This window comes from Trichosurus vulpecula, chromosome 2 (assembly GCF_011100635.1).
Source record: "Trichosurus vulpecula isolate mTriVul1 chromosome 2, mTriVul1.pri, whole genome shotgun sequence".
Lineage (NCBI taxonomy): Eukaryota > Metazoa > Chordata > Mammalia > Diprotodontia > Phalangeridae > Trichosurus > Trichosurus vulpecula.
Genome location: NC_050574.1, coordinates 31,229,690 through 31,250,317, shown reverse-complemented (window position 1 = coordinate 31,250,317; position 20,628 = coordinate 31,229,690). Strand labels below are relative to the sequence as shown.

The 20,628-nt window shown below is 46.7% G+C and overlaps 1 protein-coding gene across 1 annotated transcript in view; it reads left to right on the top strand.

Annotated features, from left to right (window-relative positions):
* The window catches only part of SKI (SKI proto-oncogene), a 135,511-nt gene extending 116,910 nt beyond the window's left edge, over window positions 1-18,601 (top strand). The window contains exons 2-7 of the mRNA XM_036745109.1: window positions 6,539-6,658; window positions 7,998-8,113; window positions 8,930-9,234; window positions 9,803-10,125; window positions 12,475-12,705; window positions 14,046-18,601. Of these exons, the coding sequence (XP_036601004.1) occupies window positions 6,539-6,658; window positions 7,998-8,113; window positions 8,930-9,234; window positions 9,803-10,125; window positions 12,475-12,705; window positions 14,046-14,252 (1,302 nt within the window). The 3' untranslated portion in view covers window positions 14,253-18,601. The remainder of the gene's footprint in view (window positions 1-6,538; window positions 6,659-7,997; window positions 8,114-8,929; window positions 9,235-9,802; window positions 10,126-12,474; window positions 12,706-14,045) is intronic.
* The last annotated feature ends 2,027 nt before the right edge of the window (window positions 18,602-20,628 follow it).

Here is a 20,628-nt window from a genome sequence, read left to right as displayed (position 1 = left end):
GTTGCCAGTTACATTGAGCACTTTAAAAACCAAATTGTTTACATTTTTTTCTTATAGCAAAATTAAAACTAAGCAACAGGGTCAGTTTCTGATGATAGCAACTGGAACAAACTGTTAGGAAATTAGGCTGAAAGTTTTTTGATCTCGTTCCACTGTTGGCGAGGATGAGCTGGCGTAAGCCCGGCCGAGGGATGGCAACCAGCCAATTTCCTTGAACATTTGTTCTCTTCCCCACCCCCCCTCTTTTTTTTTATTAAGACAGCAGAGCATAAAGAAATATTTCCTCGAAGAGTGATAGGAAATCAAAGTAAAAGAGGCGGTGGCAATGTGATTGTTTTCTCTTTTCTAGACAATGCTATGTATGTGAGGGCTCTGATGTGCCATTCCTGGATGTAGTGCAAGCATCAGTGGAAACTGTATTTGCACGTGAGGAAGGCTGGCAGGAGGAATCACAGGACGATTGAAGACTTTTTAACAGAAGGAACATTTTGTTCCCAGTTGAGCAGACTTTAGGCAGTGGCCCCAGTGTGAAGGGGCATATTATGTAACATCCCTAACTGACCCTGGTGGGGAGAGTGGCACTGCCCCGGATCTGCCCAAGTTAGCATAAGGAGAGCCTTTGGGGGAGAGGGCGTTGGGTCAGGGAGTCTGGCTCATGGGTAGATGGCATCCAGGGTTCTCATGATAGCTCTTTTCTCCTCTCCTTCCCTCCCCTCTCCCCTCCCATCCCTTCCCCCCCCCCCCATATTTTAAGGACCAGATTTGGAATCATCAGCAGATTTTACACCAAACTTCCAACTTCAGAGTTGGTAACTGGTGGGGGAAATGATTGTGGGTAGTTATTCTCACCAGCAATGTACATCTGCATTACCTAGGGAAGAGAAGGTACTCAGGGTCTGCCTTAGGCCTGATGTCCATTCCACAAGTCTTAGGAGCGAGCCTAAAGTGTATCCTAAAATCGGTTTGTAGATATTGGTTGATTTTTTTCTCCTTTTCCAAGTTCTGTGGAGGGAGACAGTATGCTTAGTTCTTCATTATAATTCTCCAAATAACTTTTCTTTATCAAGACAAGTCATTTATTCCTGTCAAGCCAACTCAGACTAAATATTTTTCTTCAGGCCCCATAAAAACTTGGTTCTCTATAAACTCACTGCTTTATTGGTCACCACTGGGCCTTAACATGAGCTCTGGAGTGAGCAAGCCCAACTGCCTGGTCCTGCCAGGGGTCTGGAAGTAGAGCAGTGCCTGCTGGGATCTTGGTTATTGATTTCTTATTGAGGTTTGTCAACTTCTCAGGTTTCCTTTGGCATAATTTGATTTATTTTCTTCGGACAGCCCTCAGGAATTAGACATCCCTCAGCACTCGGAACCTGATTTGAGTGTGTGATACGGTTCGTGTACTAGCGTTCTGGTCAGTGACCATCTCTTTGGTGGGGCCCTGCTAGTACCATTTTTGAGTAGGACATTGTAGGACCAGATGCCTTTGTAGTGCGGTTTGGCTTTAGCTGAGTGGGTCAGGGTTATGAGAGGTGGTAAGTGACCTACTTTTAATAAGTAGCACGGACAGTCATTAGTTTCCATTGAGTTCATCGTCTTTCTGGGAAAGTCTTGGCCAGGCCTCTAAGTCATGGGGGAGGCCTTGAACCCTTAGAATCTGATGTTCATTAGGCATCAACAGATGACCTGAATAGATCCACCCCAAAAGGATAGAGGAGCCCACCAGTACAGGTTGTTGGGCCTGACTTTCAACTCCTTTCCCTACTTTGCCCCTCCCTGATTTCTCAGAATTGAATTTTGTTAGATAAGAGAAGGAAGAGGTGAATTGACCTCATAGCCTTGTGAGCACTCTTCAGACAGTCCTTTTTACTAGGACCCTTGGAATAGTTAGACCTTATCAGTGACCCTTGGAGGTCAGCAGTGTCAACACTATTGGTTACAGGAATGTCTTGGGTACACCAGCTCAGGAGACATGAGTTTGCTAGTGCCTGGGGCTGGGCAGCTGGCATCTTCCTTCAGGGTTCTTGGTAGAAATGTGTTACACTGATTGGACAGGCATGCATGGGAACCACAGTGGTGAAGGGACTAACCACAACTGATGAGTCCATAGCTCCATGGGAGTGTTTGAAGACTGTTGGAAATGTGATTTTGGAATTGATGTCGAGGGGTCCCACAAACCACCGTCAAGGTCCTCCTGTCAATGAGTTGTGCTGAGACTTCTAGAGACACTTGGCTTCTGTGGGAAGGTGAGGTTGCCCAGCTTTATGTCGATGGAAGGCCCTAACATTTTCCTAAGATGGTAGCATATCATCATGTCACCCAAGTATTCAGTGACCCCGTGCTCCTACACATAGCTAAGACCTGAATCATGAAAAAGAAGGAGGACCCAGTTACTCATTGGCCTGGTCTTTTGTCAAAGCATCACGGTTAGGTTCCAGCTCCAGGCTGGCCTCCCCTGCTGCTGCCACCGGCCCCCTCCCTGAGCAGGTGTTTGGTCTTCAGGTGTGCTGTTTGGAGGGCATGTGTGTCTGTAAACTTGTTTACTGCTCCTGCTTTTCCCCCTGCATTGGAGTCTTTAATTTGTCTGACACTTTTTACCCCCTAAGCAGTCTATCTTTGAGGTTTCTCAAAATCAATATCAGACAGGCGCCTGGGCTTGTGGTTTTTCTCTTGGTGAGAACTTGGCTTAATTTTCACGCCCCATTTCAGTATCTGTACAGACAGGAAGCTCCACCCTTTTCATGGTGTAACCGACCCTAAACTCTTTGTATTTACCAGCTATAAAGGAAACTGTTTAAATAATAAATTGTGAGTTTAAAAATCCATGTGGGAGAGATGGAAAGGCTCCCCATCTCCCCTGCAGAGGTCAGAGGAAGGGTGTACAAGACTTTTTTCTATGGGAATCCCTCTTACTCAACTCTCATCGGAGTTAGATATGTCTCTGTTCTCTTTAGAATGTACATAATGGACTTTTAAAGTTTTTATTCATTGAATAGTTGATCTCCCATTTAAAGATGTTGGGTGGGTTGCGTCCCTCTCTGGGCCTCAGTTGGCTTTGGCCAGGTGATTTCCAAGGTCTGTTACAGTTCTGAATCCTGAACTCCTGTGAATCTTTAAGCTTGCCCACTTCTCCCCAAAAAGGCCTTCAAGGAAACAAGACAGATCCAGAGCTAGCAGCAGAGATCAATCCTCTGGTCCTTTTGACAGAGGGGTAAACTGAGACCCAGAAAAGGGCAGGAACTTGCTTAGTGTCCCATAGTAGCTGAACCAGAACTTGAACCAGCCAAGTCTTCTGGGTCTGCATCACAATGGCTGCCATTTATTCCTGCCTCTTTCAGGCTTTGCAGAGGGCTTCACAGACATTAGCATGTTTCTAGTCTCCTTCCTGTCCACCTGCTGCTCCCATTATCATCGGCCTTTGCCAAATGTTCGTACATTTTCTGCCATTCTTCCCCCACCCAGTCTGACTTTGGGGACCTAGAAGCGATTGTCTCTTGAGCACGTCTGATTTCTCTGGAAAGATAAAATCTCTACATCACAGCACTTGCCTCCAGCCTGCCTGACCCCATAAACACCTGGGCCAGAGCTGCTGCTTCCTCCAACTCCAAGGCCAACCTGGATCTTCCCTCCAGCCAGTCCATAACCACTTTCCTTCTCGGGAGCTTCATTGGAAACAATGTGAACGGCATTTCCGTCTTTTAACAGTATCATCCTATAAGTTCACTAAATAAACAGCAACCAGGACAGTGCTTGGCTTAGAGTCTAGATATAGTTTCTTGACTATTGGGTTTGTTACGAAGTTGAAACTTCCATATGGTTATAAACTATATTGAGGCCAACATTAAACTTTTCTCTTTCTATGGTGTCAACTCACTCCCCTCCCCCCAAAAGAGTGGTCTTAGTTTGCATACCATCCCAGAGGGCACAGGGGACCCCCCCTTTGGAGCAAAGAGGAGCAGGGCCTCTGGGGATTTAAATGAGAAGAGGAAGCAAATGGATCCCCCAGGGTCAAGCAATAAAATATGAGGAAGTTGCCCAGCAGGGTAAATCGAGGTGCTAAAGGTGAAATGTGTAAATCCAATTCTATCCTGGCCTTTAGAGCCCAGATAAACTTCCCTGGGAAGATAGAATCTTGAATAGCTTAGAACATCCTTTCTGCTTGTCTCTACTTGCTTTATTGATGGCACCACCTCTTCTGGGCATGTTTGGGGAAGCCAACCTCCTGGATAGGCTACTATCTGCTTCCAAACCTGGCTCGGTGTCCTTAATTTTGCATTAGTCTTTTTTTGGAGTCACCAGTCCCAGAATTAGATGTGATCCACTGCCTTCCTGACAGCCTAGCCCTCATGCTGAAAACGGGAATTAGCTAGCATGGCAGCAGCTAGTGTCCATGCAGAGTGGGTATGGGGACTGGGGAGAATCATGTTCTGCCCGCAACCATTGCCCTTCAGTGCCTCATGTCACTAAGCAGGAGGCTCAGAGAGGGCCAGGGCATTGGGAAATGGCCAGTGGGCTTTGGTCTGACTTCCCCTGCAGGGCAGGCTTCTTGGAGAAAACACAGTTGGGCCTGAGGGAGAGGCTTCCGAAACCCCACTCCCATTTCAGGTTACCCGTATCCAGTCCACTTGAGTTTCTCCTCTTCAGCATGTCTGTGAGATGGAGAAGACTGGCCTCTTCAGCAGAGGGTCTTGGAGGGGTGTGGGAAGCAGGACAGATGTGGTAGACTGGCCTGCCCACTCTGTTACTCCCAGTATAGATGCCCTGAAGTCATTTAAATGCACCTCCTCTTCCCTGGTCCAGTCCTAGCTCCCAGGAGGTCAACCTGGTGCTTCTTTAAAAAAAAAAAAAAGAAGTGGAGAGGGAATGAACAAGAATCTTGCCCTCTTTAAAAATGCTAATAGCATCCTCCTCTTCTGGACCATTCCCCCCCCCCCCCCCCCCCCCCCCCCCCCCCCCCCCCCCCCGCCCCAGGTGTTTGTTTGTAGATTCACCCTGTAGCCCAGACCCTGTCCAGGCTGTGGGTGTCATCCCAGCCCTGCAGCCTTGCTGCCTGGGTTTGAACAGAATGTCCCTCCTGCAGCTGAGTGAGGGGTGGCTCCAGTTCTCAGGCCTGAGGCTCACCACCTGTTGTTGCCTTGTTCATTCCAGCCTCTCCTCCTCCCTTCCCGTCCCTTCCCTCCTTTCACTCCCTAATGGTCAGCCTGGGATCATTATAGACTTTACAAATACCTTCTGGATGCTGTCACTGCTTCTGCACAGGCTGTATCTCTGCAAAAGAAACCATTCTTTGGTCATGGGGGAGAATTGGAGTTTTTGTTATTTTGATGTTAGAATTGAGAGGCATGCCTCTTTATTTATACGGAATGGATGTTGTCCACACATTTGGAGTTGGGAAGCCCAGGCTGTACATGCCCGTTAGAGACTAGCGTTTGGCTTTGTGGCAGGATTAGTTTATGTTCAGTCACACGTCCTTAAGGTGGTGGTCTTCATGCCTTATTTTCACAGAACCTCCAGGGTTACCTTTAGAACTGACTCATAAATAAGTAAGGAGAACGCACCCAGTTTGATGACTCCACAGGCTAGCTGGTGCCAGCTACCAGGTTCCTGTCATCGGCTAGAGACCAGTTTGATGAAACCAGACCTCTCCAGCTCACTTCTCTATCTGGACGTGTTACAAGTCTGGTAGTGACTGAGATGTCTCTTCACACCCTCAGATAGTTCAGCACCCAGAGCAAAGTGAGCTGTGCCATCACCTGCAGATCTGGACTGTCTGCCTCTCTGGGAGGAGGTAGAAGTACTAATGGGGGTGGAAAGATTAAAAAGAGGAATCATTTTTTCCCACCTGGACCCTCCTCTCATGTGATGTGACTGAGGAAGAAGCAGGCTTCAGACCCTCTGGCTCATCTTGCCAGATAAGGAGGAGAGCTTCCGCTCTGCATTCCCCAGAATAATAAAGATATTAGCAGGACCCAGGTTTTCTTCAAATGCCCATTGCAGACTTGTTCAGGTTGTGAAGATCTTCCTTGTTAGTGATGTTAAAGAAAAGCCATTTCATGTGCCAAAGGACTTTCTCATGCTGAAGAGTGGGTGATGTACAGGTCTGAGCCGAGGCCCTTGTGGAAAAGGCGAAAGAGGATTCTGGCACTTTCCCTCCAATCCGATGCAGCTGGGATGTAGTGAAGTCATCCCATAACAACCATCACAAAGAAAATAACAAAGTCGGCTGTGTTCTCGTTGAACTGATTTTTCCAGCTTAGAAATGGCATTACATTTACCTTTTTACACACCATACAGGCAGAGTAATTTTTGCAGCTCAGCACAAAATGAAGCCATAACACTGCCTTCCTTTTTAGACATTTTTCTGAATCTTTATTCTCAGCAGCTCTGTCTGTAATGGATGAATGCAGCCAGTATTGCCACATAGCTGCTTATGTTCTCTGTATTTCACTCATGATATGAAGTTTGGGGTTCTTTTTGCCATGGCATGCTTGACTCACTGGACTTCTCTTCTCTAACTATACCTCTTTCCTCTTGTCTTCAGGTCCCTTCTGAACCCCCAACAGCCATCAAGCCCAAAACAGATGATTCCTCTACACAATCCCCTCCTTCTGAGAAGGACAAGCAGTCCAGCTGGTTACGGCTGGCAAGCTCGTCCAATAAGGTGATTTTTTAAAATCATCCTGTTTATACTTTCTGAATTAAAACTGGGTCCATAGAAGTTATTTTTATTTTTAAAGTTAAAAAAAATATGCTTCAGTCTATTCAGACACCATCAGTTCTTTCTCTGGGGATGGATAGCGTTTTTCATCCTAAGTCCTTCAGAGTTGTCTTGGATCATTGTATTGCTGAGAATAGCTAAGTCATTCACAGCCGATCATCTTACAATATTGCTGTTACTTTGTACACAGTACATTTCACTTTGCATCAGCCCATGCAAGGCTTTCCAGGTTTTTCTGAGAGCATCCTGCTCACCATTTCTTAGAGCACAATAGTATTCCACCTTAATCACGTAGGACAATTCCCCAATTGATGGGCATCCCTTCAATTTCCAATCCTTTGCTACCAGAAAAGAGCTACTGTAAATATTTTTGTACATATAGGTCTTTTTTCCTTTTTTTAAAAGTATCTTTCCAGATCCAGACCCTAGTAGTGGTATTGCTAGGTCAAAGGACATGGTTTTATAGCCCTTGGGGAATAGCTCCAAATTGTTCTACAGAATGGTTGACTCAGTTCCGCCAACAGTGCATCAGTGTCTCATTTTTCCCATATCCCCTCCAACGTTTGTCATTTACCTTTTCTGTCCTATTAGCCAATCTAATGCATAATTTCATAGACATGAAGTAGTACCTCGGAATTGTTTTAATTTGCATTTCTCCAATCACTAGTGAGTTAGAACATTTTTTCATATGGCTGTAGACAGCTTTGATTACTTCATCTGAAAACTGTGTTCATATCTTTTGATCATTTATCAATTGGGAAATGGCTCGTTTTAAAAAAAAATTTGATTCAGTTCTCTATATGTTTGAGAAATGAGGCCTTCGTCAGAGAAACTTTCTTCAGAATTTTTTCGTTGTTGCTATTACTAACTGTATTTCCCTCCATCCTAGGCCCCTTCCCTACCTCTGTTTATTCTCTCTCTTGGAGGAGAGAATTTGACTCTGCCATTCTCTTGAAAGAATTCTGCTCTTGCTCAGGTTACAAGAGACGCGGTTCTTTATACTTTTATATACAAATCTGAAAAGGCCTCTGATGCTTCGTGTGTTTGCTCCATAGTCCACGTTCTTTAAAGAAAAGGCTATTCCATGGTTCCCAATGAAATTTTGTATGTCTACAATTGTTGGTTTTGATTCCAATCTTGTTTGGGGCTCGTAGGCCAGATATCAAGTTGTGAGGCCACAGCCCCCCAGACCCTCATTGACACGTACACTTAGGAAAGTATATTTGTGAAAGATAACTGTCTTAATTACATCCTCTCATTAGTGACTTGCATTTTTAAACAGAGCATTGGCTGCATGCATCCCCGTCAGCGCTTGTCAGCTTTCCGACCTTGGTCCCCCGCTGTTTCTTCAAACGAGAAAGATCTCTCCACACACCTTCCTGCACTGATTCGAGACAGGTAAGGCTCCCCTCTGCTCCTCCCATGAGCTTGATGTGGTGGCCATAGGAACTAGAGGGTCACATGAAAATCTTAAAGAGGGCTGCAAGGGTAGGTTTTTGTGGAAATTGTGCCTGTGTAGGGTGGGGAATCAGATGACTCTTTCCAGTCCCTTGCTCTAATGGAGCATGTCTTTGGATTGTGATTTTTGTTTTGCCTTTCTTAATGACATTCTGAACTCAAATGTTTTTTTCCTTATTAAAGGCAAAAAATTGATCATTTCAAATTTCTGGGGCTTGAATCAAATCTTTTTTTCTAAATGAACAAGGTCATCAGAAAGTTTGGGCAGCTGTCCAAGAGCAGCTGATAATATGGTGGTAAGAATTTGGGCACAGTTCTTGACATCAGCCCCACCCAGGGCAATGACTCTTAAAAGCCTGTGCACAGACACCTACAAATCACAGCTTTTTGTGGTATTTGTTGGGTGGACATTTCAGAGAGATTTGGCTCTTCCATTTGGTTCAGACTTATTTGAATATGGGGTCTAAACCTGTGATCTCCTCATCAGTATGGAAATTTCCTTCACAGATGGAGACACCACAGTCTGTCTATAATGTTAGGTCTTGGGGTGGGGGCGGCGGTGCCTGGTATACTGAGAGGTTACATACCTGGTCTATTCTATGTCAGAGGCCAGATTTGACACCAGGTCTTTCTGACTCCCCAAAGCCAGACCAGCCTGTTTATTTGAGATGTTAGTGTTACTTAATTGTTCTGTTTTCCCAAGACTACTTGTTTTAATCAAATGTTCTGTTTGCTGTGCTGGGCGGTTCTCTGCAGTAGCCCCCGGCTCATGCTTTCTCCACCTTTCTGCAGTTTTTATTCATATAAGAGTTTCGAGAATGCTGTGGCACCCAACGTGGCATTAGCTCCTCCCACACAGCAGAAGATTGTGAGCAGCCCTCCCTGCACCACCATTGTGTCCCGGGCCCCTGAGCCCATCACCACTTCCATACAGCCCCGGAAAAGAAAGCTGCCTGTGGAGAATCCTGGCATGCCGGAGACCTTGGTCCCCGTCACAGCCCCAGAAGATGAGAAGGATTCCGAGGCGGATGTGGAAGTGGAGAGCAGAGAGGAATGTAAGTGTGAGTCAATTTTTCTCTTTTCCTCCTAAAAGAAAGTAATATACTGTTCAAGAAGAGGCTCCCATTTCTGAAAGGAGTGTGTGTGTGTGTGTGTGTGAGACTGTGTGTGTATATGTATGTGATTGCCTGTATATACAAGTGTGGGAATGTGTGTGAGTATGAATGTAGGTGTGAGTGCCTGTGTGCGCACAACTGTGAGTGTGCAAGCATATGGCCGAGTGTGAATGCGTCTGTGAGTGTGGATATTGTGTGCACAAGTGCATGAATGTAACTGTAAGTGTGCCAGTGTGAATACCATTTGCACAAGTATGTGTGACCGAGTGTGTTAATGCGTCTGTGTGTGAGCGTATGAGCACCCTCTGCTGGGAATGGTTCTATCAAGGGGGTCTTGGCAGGCCCCCGCCACACCGGGGCTTGGGGTGTCCCTGGGCCATGACGATGATGTGACAGCATGGTGTGTTGCATGAGCTTTTCGTTGGAAGGCGCTTGGCACGGTTGAACTGAATTTGCTATGAGATTTGAGGCTGTTTTTTTAACGTTGGTTTTTTTGGTTTGTCTTTGTTTGTAGTCACTTCCTCCTTGTCCTCGCTCTCTTCTCCATCCTTTACCTCATCCAGCTCAGCTAAGGACATGAGCTCTCCAGGAATGCAAGCCCCTGGTGGTGGCAGCAGCGGTGGTGGCGCAGTCAGCGCTCCTTTTGAGGCCGTGGCCCATGCTGATTCCCACAGCAACGGGCTGGAGGCTGAACTGGAGCATCTGAGGCAGGCCCTGGAAAGTGGTCTGGACACTAAGGAAGCCAAAGAAAAATTCCTTCACGAAGTCGTGAAAATGCGAGTGAAGCAGGAGGAGAAGCTGAACGCGGCCTTGCAGGCCAAGCGCAGCCTGCACCAGGTGAGAGGGGAGGTGGTCCAGGCACCTCTGGCCTGGGATATTGTTCCAGGCAGCCCCCTGAGTTCTCACAGAGCATCTGCTGACCCTCCCCCCAGGAGACTCAGGACAGGGACCCACACCCCTCTGGAGAGCCCTGGGCCCCATTCCCTGTGTGGGCCTGGAGCCCTACGCCACCATGACCTCTGGGGGGTAGGTGCAGGGGGACTGTCTTCAAGATGTCTCCACGTGCCCATCATGATCCCCAGCGAGTGAGTCGCCCCCTCGGCCGGCTGCCTCGGACTGGCTTCTCTCTCTAATGAAGCCGGAATGTTTTTCTGTTATAATGAGGCCTGGGCTATTTTTAGTGCAGGGAGTGAGGAGCAGCTGCACCAGAGACAATTTCACACTTTAACTGTGTGCGTTTGCCAAAAGTGGGTACACTTGCATACCCGCCGACAAGGAAGGCCTAGCTCCCAGGGCCTGTTGCATGCACATCAGATGATTTATTTTTCTAAAGCTTTGAAAAAAGACCAGTAATGACCAGTTCCTTGGTTCTGACCATTCCCTGTAGAAGAAGAAGCATTCATGAAAAAAAGAACCACAGAATGATTGGGGGCATCAGTGTTGACACAGGCCAAGTAGAGCCCCCTCTTCGAAAATGTGTTTTCTTCTGCCCACAAATACTTTCATTTTGTCAGCCACCCTCTTCCCTACCCCCACCCACCAAACCACCCAACTGGCATGATACTCCTCATGATGCTCCTATAAGTCTGTTTACCATTGGCCTGTGCCAGGGTCTCTTCCAGACAAGCTCACTGAGCTGCTTTCTCCCAGTCAGTCTCTCTCCCCTTTCTGAATTTGCACCCCACTCCCAAACTTACCCCTCCCCATAAACAAAGCTAGCATCTTAATAGTAGTTAGGAAGTTAGAGTTTTAGGTTTCTTATCTGTAATTTCGTGGGTATATTTGTACTTGATTATACACATCCATCATTTTGAATTCACTTGGGTTTTTGCTTTTTGTTGTTGGGGATTTTTTTGGACACAAATGAGGTGTGGTCTGGAGGGGAGGATACCCCAGAAACTCTCCAGAATACTAGGCTGCAAGGTTGTATAATAAGATGAGCAGCCTTGGTGATATTGAGAGCTAGAGTGCGATTTGGGTGTGGGTGTACCCAAAAAAAATTGTAAATAAAGTCTGAGAACATTTAGCACTTAAGGGTTTGGTTTTTTTTAATTTCCTAGGGTGTTTAGAACTCTGTGGCCCACCCAAAGGCTGCGAAATTAACACCTCTGTCTAGCACAGTGTGGCAGCGAGATTGTCTGACAACTCTGTGGAAAGTTGAACAAGTAGAATGGTTTTAGCCCAATACAATGCTGTCAGCACTTCACATTCCAGAGTTCTAAAAATTAACATCAGTGTGTAGTTTAGTTTACTGCTGGCGTGCCCTGGCAAATATTTTTGTTTTAATCTGGTTTAAGGTGTGATTTCAAATGGGAATATTAGCTAAATGTTTTTTGCAGGATGGGTGGCATGGGGATTAAATTACCTAGGCTTTGGTGAAAACTTGGGTTTAGGGGCCTCACTTGACAAGATGTCAGCATTCAAAATTCCCACCACCCCACACCCAGCGAGCGTTCTGGTAATCATGTGAGAAGCCATGGCCTCTCATTTGGACTCGCCTTGGACAGAGGTCGTTGACTTTTTACACGTAGCAGAAACATAAAGAAAGGGCATCTTTCTGCAGAACAGCTTCTTTTGCCCTTTCTGGCTTGGCTGAGCCATGGATGGATGGAGGACATTTTCTAGTCCCCCCAATTTCACCTTCCTCTAGTGGACATGAAGGTGTTACGTCTTCTCCCTCATTTCTCTCAATCTCTCCTTTCCTCATCCCTACCTCCACCCCCATACCTATGTATGCAAAGACAAGAGCTGGTGGGCCTGGCTAAAAAGTAAGGCTGGTCAGAAATCTCTCCTGGCCCTTCGTGAATGTCACCAATTCAGCTTGATTGTGTGTGTCTTAGCAAAGCTATCATTCTTGAAACAGAAAATGTGCTTCTTAAAGGGAATTGGGACCAAACTTTTAAAAAGTGTTGTCCCTAGAAATGAAGGGGATGTCAGTACAGAAAGACTTGTGTTAGGCCCAATAAAATGTGCCCTGCATTTTAAAATTTGAGGTGTTTAGTTTCATAAACAGTATTTTGTTTCCACCTTGTCTATGCCAGCTCCTTTCAGGGGAAGTTGTGCAGAGAGGTATTGGGTGGCCTGTGTTGGCCAGAGGAGGTATCCTGTGGCCTGCTGGCCAGTTGAGGAAGGGGTCACCAAGGGCTTAGAAAGCAAGCTCACCTTCCTTTCCTTTGTGCCCTGGAGGAGCTGGAGTTCCTGCGAGTGGCCAAGAAGGAGAAGCTTCGAGAGGCCACGGAGGCAAAGCGTAACCTGCGGAAAGAGATTGAGCGCCTTCGGGCAGAAAATGAGAAGAAGATGAAAGAAGCCAACGAATCCCGGCAGAGGCTCAAGAGGGAGCTGGAGCAGGCCCGGCAGATCCGTGTGTGTGATAAGGGCTGCGAGGCTGGCCGGCTGCGGGCCAAGTACTCTGCGCAGGTGAGCTGGCCCTGCACCCCTCACCAGGATGGAGCCCCCTCCCCAGCACTGGCCAGGTGGCACTGTGGGGCTCCTACAGATGAGCAGACCCAGTCACTGGCCCCGGGGGCTGGGGGAACTAGCAGCTGGGCCCTGAGCAGTATTTCTCAGCAGCCATCTTCCCAGGTGGCTAGGGTTCAGCTAGGTTGGGGAAGAACATATGAAGGAGACTCCTCTGCTGTGGCAGCCTGGGCTCTTTAAGGGAGATGGTGTGAACTTCCAGAGCAGGAAGGGGCAGGGGGCTGAATTGTGTTGCTGCCCCGCAGGAAGGGATGTGCTCTCAGGCTTCCGGCATCTCCTCTCCCTGATAAGGGGGGGTCCAGACTAAACAGAGGGAGGGTGGGAGGGCGCCTGAGAACAGAGGCTGGCGTCTAAGGGCCACTGAACATGTGGAGCTGTCCAGCCTCCGCTGTCTCGCTCCCATTCAGGCCTCATCTTTGCAGGTGTCTTTTCTCTTCCCTTTGGGTTACTAGACTGTTCCTCTGCCCAGCGCCTGCAGCCTATGAGGGATTGGCCCAGGATTGGGCCGTGCTCTCTCCTGGTGCCTTGTGCCTATGCTAGGGGGTGTGGGTACATGCGCACATGAAGCCTTGCTTGGTGCTTGATGGGCTGCCCCTACCCACTCCTTTCTCCTCCCGGGAGAAATAGCATCTAAGAGGCACAGGTTGAGTGGGGGTCAGCACACAACCTCAGAAAGCTCTTTTAGGCTTCATGAGCATGGAGCAGAGTGTTGTCAGTGTGAGCCTGCCGAGGGTGCAGCTGCCAAGTGCCCCCAGCCTGAGTCTGCCAGAGCTAGTTCCCAGCTGTAACAGAATTCATACATCTGAATTCTCCCTTAACTCCTTCCACGGCCTGGTGAGGCTGCCCTCCTTGGATGCTCCTTTCCACCAAGGAGCCTGAGAGAGAGCTGTGACTAAGCTCCCACAGCTCCTCCTCTGGCATGGGCTGGAGCTGGAGGTTCTACGGCCGTTGGACCTGACCCCCCAGAGCACAGGGTGCCTATTTCCTGGGCTGGTAAACCAGAAATCTGCCATCCCCCTCCAGTACGATGGCCATCCACTGAAATTCCCCTCCCCATCTCTGCAGCCCGCGATGGCAGCAGCCCTCCGGTGGTTGGCATAGGGTCTTTTTGGTCATCAGAAGAGTAACAAGTCCTTGCTGGGGGTCAGCCCTCCTTCCTTGGAAGGCAGAGGCGGGACTGTAACCCCATCTGACAGGATCCTGTGTGGGCTTACAGGTATCCGTGGGGACACGCCCTTCTCTCCCAGGCCTGGTTAACACCCATGTGCTTTGGCTTTCAGATTGAGGACCTGCAGGTGAAGCTTCAGCACGCCGAGGCTGACAGGGAGCAGCTCCGGGCCGATCTCTTGCGAGAGCGGGAGGCCCGGGAACATTTGGAGAAAGTTGTGAAGGAGCTTCAGGAGCAGCTGTGGCCTAAACCAAGCCCTCAGGCCGGGGGCAGCCACCGAAACGAGCTGGATGAGCTACCACCTGAGCCCCGAGCCTGACACCGCTCCCTCCGCCAGTGATGGGCAGATGCGCGCTTGTGTCCCCGCATGTGTCCGACGGGGTGAACGTTTCCGCACCCAGCAGACAGACCGGGGGTGCGCTGGAGGGCACCTTGTCCCTGACAGCCGAAGCACTGAGTTCTGCGCCTCTCCCTGTCCGTATAGCACAACATCTTCCTGTGCCTCGAACACGACTGAGTGTTTATGAACTGCCCTTTTGGACGCCATCCGGCGATGTTTTCTACTGGCTGGTGAGCCAAGGGGGCTCCCCTGTTTGTCCCCTGCTTGCTGGAACACTTTGAAACGCAAACTTTTGTTATAAGCTATTTAAGACAGTGACAGAGACTTGATAATCCAAGAAATGAACAAGTTTTTTATAAGTAACTTTTCAAAACCCACAAACACTTGGTGATGCACAATTTGGATGAGTGGTTACGCCGCGGGGAAGAGGCCCCCGCTTGCTCCCGCAGCCCGCCCGCCAAGCTTGGGGAGCCCTCACGGTTTGACCCTCTCATGTGGTTTGATTGGGAGATTTGAGTGTTTGTTTTTGTTTTTGTTTTTCTAAGTCTTTATTTTTAAGTGATAATTACCCAGTTTTCCAGCACGGATGCTAGAAGAAGAGTGTGTGGGAGAGAGAGAGGAACTGAAAAGCTGCCCAGCCTTATTGAAGATGTACGTTACGGCTCCTGCGTCATCACCCCGGGTCTGCAGATGGCCACGGCCTTTATGTTCAGAGACTTCCTCCATCATGCCCCGGCACCCTGGTGGAGGAGGAGGGGGAGGCCGGCCAAGTCACTCTGAGGACAGTCGCTTTGGTTTTGTTTTGTTTTGTTTTTTTTTTTTTTTACTGGATAACTCTCCTTTGTTACATCCCCTTCCTCATAAAGGACAGTATTTATCTCCCCGTCGTTCAGGTTGTCCCTGCCCACGTCCTCGGAGTGACCAGTGCTCCCATCGCTGCTGTGAATGATCGGTGGCCATGCCTTTCAGTGTGACCAAGGGGGCTGCTTTAATTCTGGGATCCACTGAGACCCTCACCCCTGCACTGGAACAAAATGCAGCATTACATCATCGCTTGGTCTTGGGGGGGCTGTTTTCTGTCTGTCTTTTTGTTCAAACTCATCCTTAGACTGCACTTTGTCAAAAACTCCCTGTGTCTTTTTCTTCTCGCTTATCAATCAGCTTGAGTTAAAAGGTTTTCACTTTTAAAATATATTGTACCGATGTTCTCAAACAGATCCTATCCTAGCACTCAGGTGCTTAGAAAATTCCCTTTGGTGCTTGGTTGAACAAGGGACACATAAGAAAACAGTAATGACGCAAAACCTGAATCCTGGGGGGTCGTCGCGTGCCTTCCTGCGTCCTGTATGTTCAACACTGACTTGTGACTCCCCTCCGCTCCCAACCCCCAAATACCTATCAACAGTGTAGAGAAATCGAATCGACCAGTATCAAAAGAATTTCGTGCTTGCTCAAAAGCATTTATTCCAGATAATCGAATTGCTTTCAACTGTTTGTGCAAATTTATAGAAGGTTTGTTATGCCCAAGCTTGAAAGCGATTTTCCATAGACAGGAGGCGGCTTCCCATCCTAAAATTATAGTATTTATTTACATAAAAAATAAGATTTTACAGGAATTCTATGCTAACCACCATGGTGACTGTGAGCATTAACAGGAGGTTAATGTGTTAGGCGCAAAAAAAAAAAAAAAAGAATAATCTATATAGCTTGGGGAAGCAACAGCTACCAATGGCTAAACCCACGGAAATTAGGCAGAAAGGAGCGTGGGCAGGTGATGCTGGGGATCCTGGCTCTGTTGCTGGGGCCCCTTCTCACCTGCAGTGCTAAAGGAACATTATTGATACAGCGTTTTATGTGGGATCTTTTTTTGGTTTTTTTTTGTTTGTTTTTTTTGCTTCTTTGTATGTTTTTCTTTTACAGTTATTAAAAATTCATATGCATGGAATTTAAAAATCTCTGCCATATGTATATTCATTAATGGGCATTATTCCTGATTTGTGTAAAGGGTTTATTTTGTTATGCTATATGCAGAATACTGTTTCAGGCTTAGGTGTTTCCAGATTTGTACTTTTCAGCTATTTCTTCAAGGGAAACTAGCGATTGAGTTTTAGCCGCGCTTTTAGGTGCATTAGAGTATGTGTTGCTGTGCTAGGTTGCCAAGTCAAGAGACTACACAGAGAGCAAAAGGCCTCCCTGTGGGCCTGGGTTTGCTTGAAGCCACCGTGCTCAGGGAAGGTGGCCGGGGCTTGGGTTCTTCGTTCTAGACTCAGGTGTGAGTAGGTGGTCCTCCTTACCCAAGCAGTGGATAAAACCCTTTTCACTTCCAGGTGAATGATCCTTGGCTCATTCAGGGGAACTACCCCTCCCCCACCCCCGGTGCAAATCTCCCCAACATCTCCCCTCCCCCATTTTCTGACAGAGAGTACATGTTCCCACCCCAAGCCTTGTTTCTTGAAAAATCAGTGAGATCTCAACACTTCACAGTAACTTATCCCAAAGAGTATGGGGTTAGATCACACCCCGCCTGGTGATCCTGACAGTATTGAGTTATCTTGGCATCAGATTTTTTTTAAGGCCAAATTTTCCCCTTGAGAGCATTCACACTAATTCTGCTGGGTATAGGCTGCCCACGAAATGCAGCTGTGCTGATTTCCTGATGATCGGTTCATATCAGAGCTAGGAAATGTTGATTTTTCTTCCCTTCTTGCACCCCCTCCCCTTCCCCCAAGTTGGCATATGCAGCCCCATGCAAAACCTTTTCAAATTAAAGTTGTCGATGAATGGAATTCAGTCTTATTTCACAGATGATAACAGAGCGATGTGAACAGACTATGGGAACAAATTCTCCTCACCAGCAGCTCATTGTTAGGCTGTTTTTCGGTCAATTAACGTTCATTTTTTTTTTTCCAGCGTGCACAACCCTAAATTGGGTGGCTTGTGATCGGACCCTTCCCCCACCTTCGTTATTTTGTTTGATAATAGTAGAATCACTTGGAACTGACTCACATGTGTCTGGGCGAGAGCCCCATGCCACACAAATGAGAGGTCCTTTGCCAGATTTTGTAGCTGCTTAAAGTACATGTTTCTAATCCTAGGCCTTGTAGGAGCAGCTAACTCCTGCTGCACTGGCAGCCTTGGAGGAGGAGGAGGAGGAAGAGGAGGAAGAGGAGGAGGAGGAGTTGGAGGAGGAGGAGGAGGAGGAGGGAATCGGTTCCCTGTGTGATTTCTGTGTATGAAGCATTTTTATACTGCAGCCGAACGAGGTCCCTTAGAGACAGAACTGCTCATAGTTTTTACTCCATTACCGCAGCTGCAGCTTAGTTTTCTTTAAGAAGAAGGGAGAAGAGGTGTCTTGTAGGCTGTTGACTCTCCCTATACTTAAATATATTACCTAGATAATTGTATATTCAGTTTAATTACTCATTGTTTCTATACTGAAAGAAGACTTAACGAAGGGAAAAAACCAACAGCAATAACATTGATATCTATGGAGCAGCTAACTAGTACACATAATATTCTGCTTTTCATACAAAACTAGCCAATATGTAAAAAAAAACAAAAACAAAAAAAATTCAACATGTAAATACTTTTTTTCCTTCATTTTACACTGTTGTATTATAAGTGTATATGGTGGTTACTTTTTCAGAAACTCTTTCTTACTTGGTAGTTGTCTTGTTTTCTGAGTTGTGTTTTTAACAAAGAAAAAAATTCTTTGCTTGTCTGTTGGGGCGGGGGTTGGAAAACACTTTTGGCAAGTTTTCAGTATGGGTTGATATTTTCCATCTTTTGTTTTGGGTCCTTATTTTCATGGTAAAATATTTTATTATTAAAGGTTAAATTCTCTTCCCCCCCCCCTCCAAAAAAAGGTCCACATGTTTTTGAGGGAGGTGTTTTTGTTTGTCAGAAGTGATAAATGACATTTTTTTTCAATTGAGGAAAAAGAATCTACATTTATAATAGCCAAGAGCATTTCAGCACATTTCTGTTCTCCTGTTTTCTCCTATGCTGCTGCTAATGACAATATTATGACTTACCCTACTATTCAAGAACTATTTTTATGTAATTAATGTATGCTTTCTTGTTTATAAATGCCTGATTTTAAAAAAGGAAAAAAAAGAAAGAAAAAAGCTTGGCATATTTATCTATCTCGCTGTGTACCTTGTTGGTCCTTCCCCCTCCCCCTTGAAACAGATAATATTGTAAAATAAAGGCCTCTATGAGAATATGTATGAAAATAGCTCTGCTTATATACCAGTGACTCAATGTACAGTGTATAGACGCATTACTTAAAATAAACAAAAGTGTTTGGTTCAACTATTTCCACATTACAGAATCTTCTGTTTCCTTCCTTTTGGGCATTCGGGACCAGCCCAGGGCTAGAAGGGGGGGGGTGTGCTTCTTTCTGGCCTGTCTCCCCAGCTGATGCAGATGGCTCCCCCCTGAGCAAAGTTTTTTTGTTTCCTTGGCTCATCTTCCTGTTAAACGGTCAGTCTCTTTCGAGGTCAACAGGTGGCCTGGGAACATTTCCTTCCAGCCTGTGTTTTAATGACTGGGTCATCCCAGTTGGTCCACATGGGCTGGTGGGGCTCTAATTTAGAATGGAGCAGAGAAGGGATCTGTCTTCCCTCAAGCCCCAAGTCCCTTTTCACTTTGGGTATACTTTTCCATATGGCTCAAAGAGAATGAGATCTATAACAGTACCAAAATCCTGAGCTGGTAGGGAGCAGGACTATTTTCAGAAAAAGGCAAGAGAGAAGAATGGCTGTTGTCTCCCAAGGTCTGTAAGTGCCTTCTTCCTATAGGGCATTGAAGGAGAGTGTGAGGGAGTGGTATAGGGTCAGCAGTGAGGCTGAATTCAGGCCAGGCACCACTAAGGGATTATGAGATAGCTCCTCCATTGGGGGGCATGAGGGATCAGGTGTGTGGAGACAAGAAGCAAGACGTAGGAGATGGAGTCTCACTTTGTAGAGTATCCCATCATCTTGACCCCCCCATAAAAGATCCATGCTTTTTAATATTTTAATCACTGAGGTTGCTTTTCTATTAAAGTACAAATTATTCTCCAGGCTTCCAGGGACCCAGCAGCAAGAAGGAGAGTAATTGGAGATTGAAAACATGAGACTCCATAGACAGGGAGTAAACGTTCCATTGGGTTAAGGGGGAAATTTTCAGAGTATAGCTCACCAATTAATTCATTGCACCCTCCCTATGTGTGCTTTCTCATTTGCTTCTCTTGTCCTTTGACATTTATTAATTTTTTTTAGAAGTTTCGAATCTTGGGTTTCTTTGGAAGGGTTAGCCGGAAAACACCACCGTCTCTTTTGAGAAAGCCCTAAATGGCAAAGAGAATGAAAGGAAAGCTTCAGTTTTAGTGCAGGGGCATTAGGAGGATTACCCTATTAGGGACTGAGATGTTGAATGTCCAAAGTCTTCCCCAGCAGGCCAGTTGGCAGAGGGTTTACCACTTCAGGGTTACCAAAGCCAGCCCCTTCTAAGATTAGCCCAAGCAAGAATCCCATCCCCACCTCTGAAGCCAATGGAAGTTATTTAGGGTTAAACGGAATAACCCGAATACTATTTTATCCAGTTCCAAGAATGTACAAAGCACTAAATGCTAGGCTTGGTACAAGAAAAGGTATAAAGAGTAAATTTGGTCCCCAACCTCATGGAGTCCATGATCTAGTAGAGAAATTGGGGAACCAGAGAGGGAAAAACACACAGGACAGAATTGAAAATGAAAATAATATCATTAGAGAAGATGGATCCAAAAGGAGAGTGTTCCACTATCCTGGATCTGGAATTGGAAGTCAGAGGACCTCTAGGTTAAAGCCCTTTATTTTATAGATGAGGAAAACTAGGTCTAGGGATACGGTCACACAAATGATATGTCAGGTCATAGGATCTGAACCCAGATCCTTTGGTTCTGCCAGTCCTCTTTCCACTACTTTGCTGTTTGAGGTTGGAGAAAGGAGAGAGCATTTTCTAGGAGGGAGAGGGAAGAAGGCTTTCTGGGGCAGGTGGCATTTGAGCCAGGGTTGGGGGAGAGAGGGCATCTTAATTAAAAAGAACAGCCCAAGTAAGAAAACAGTGAATGTATTCAAGCTTGAACATCCATTCCATTTTGAGTCCTCTGATTGGAGGGGAAGACACTGGGGGCAGGAAGGCTCCTTGGGAGGTCATTACAAGGGTTTCTTAGATATGAGTTACACCTGAGGGCCTGGTGACAGTGGGAATTGAGAAGGCAGGACAGATGGATGAGAGACCCTGGAGGGATTAATGGGACCTTTGCCTGCGGTCTCATTGTGACGTCCTGAGGCCCACATCCTAAGAGTAGCTACTGTTGGCAGGTCCATAT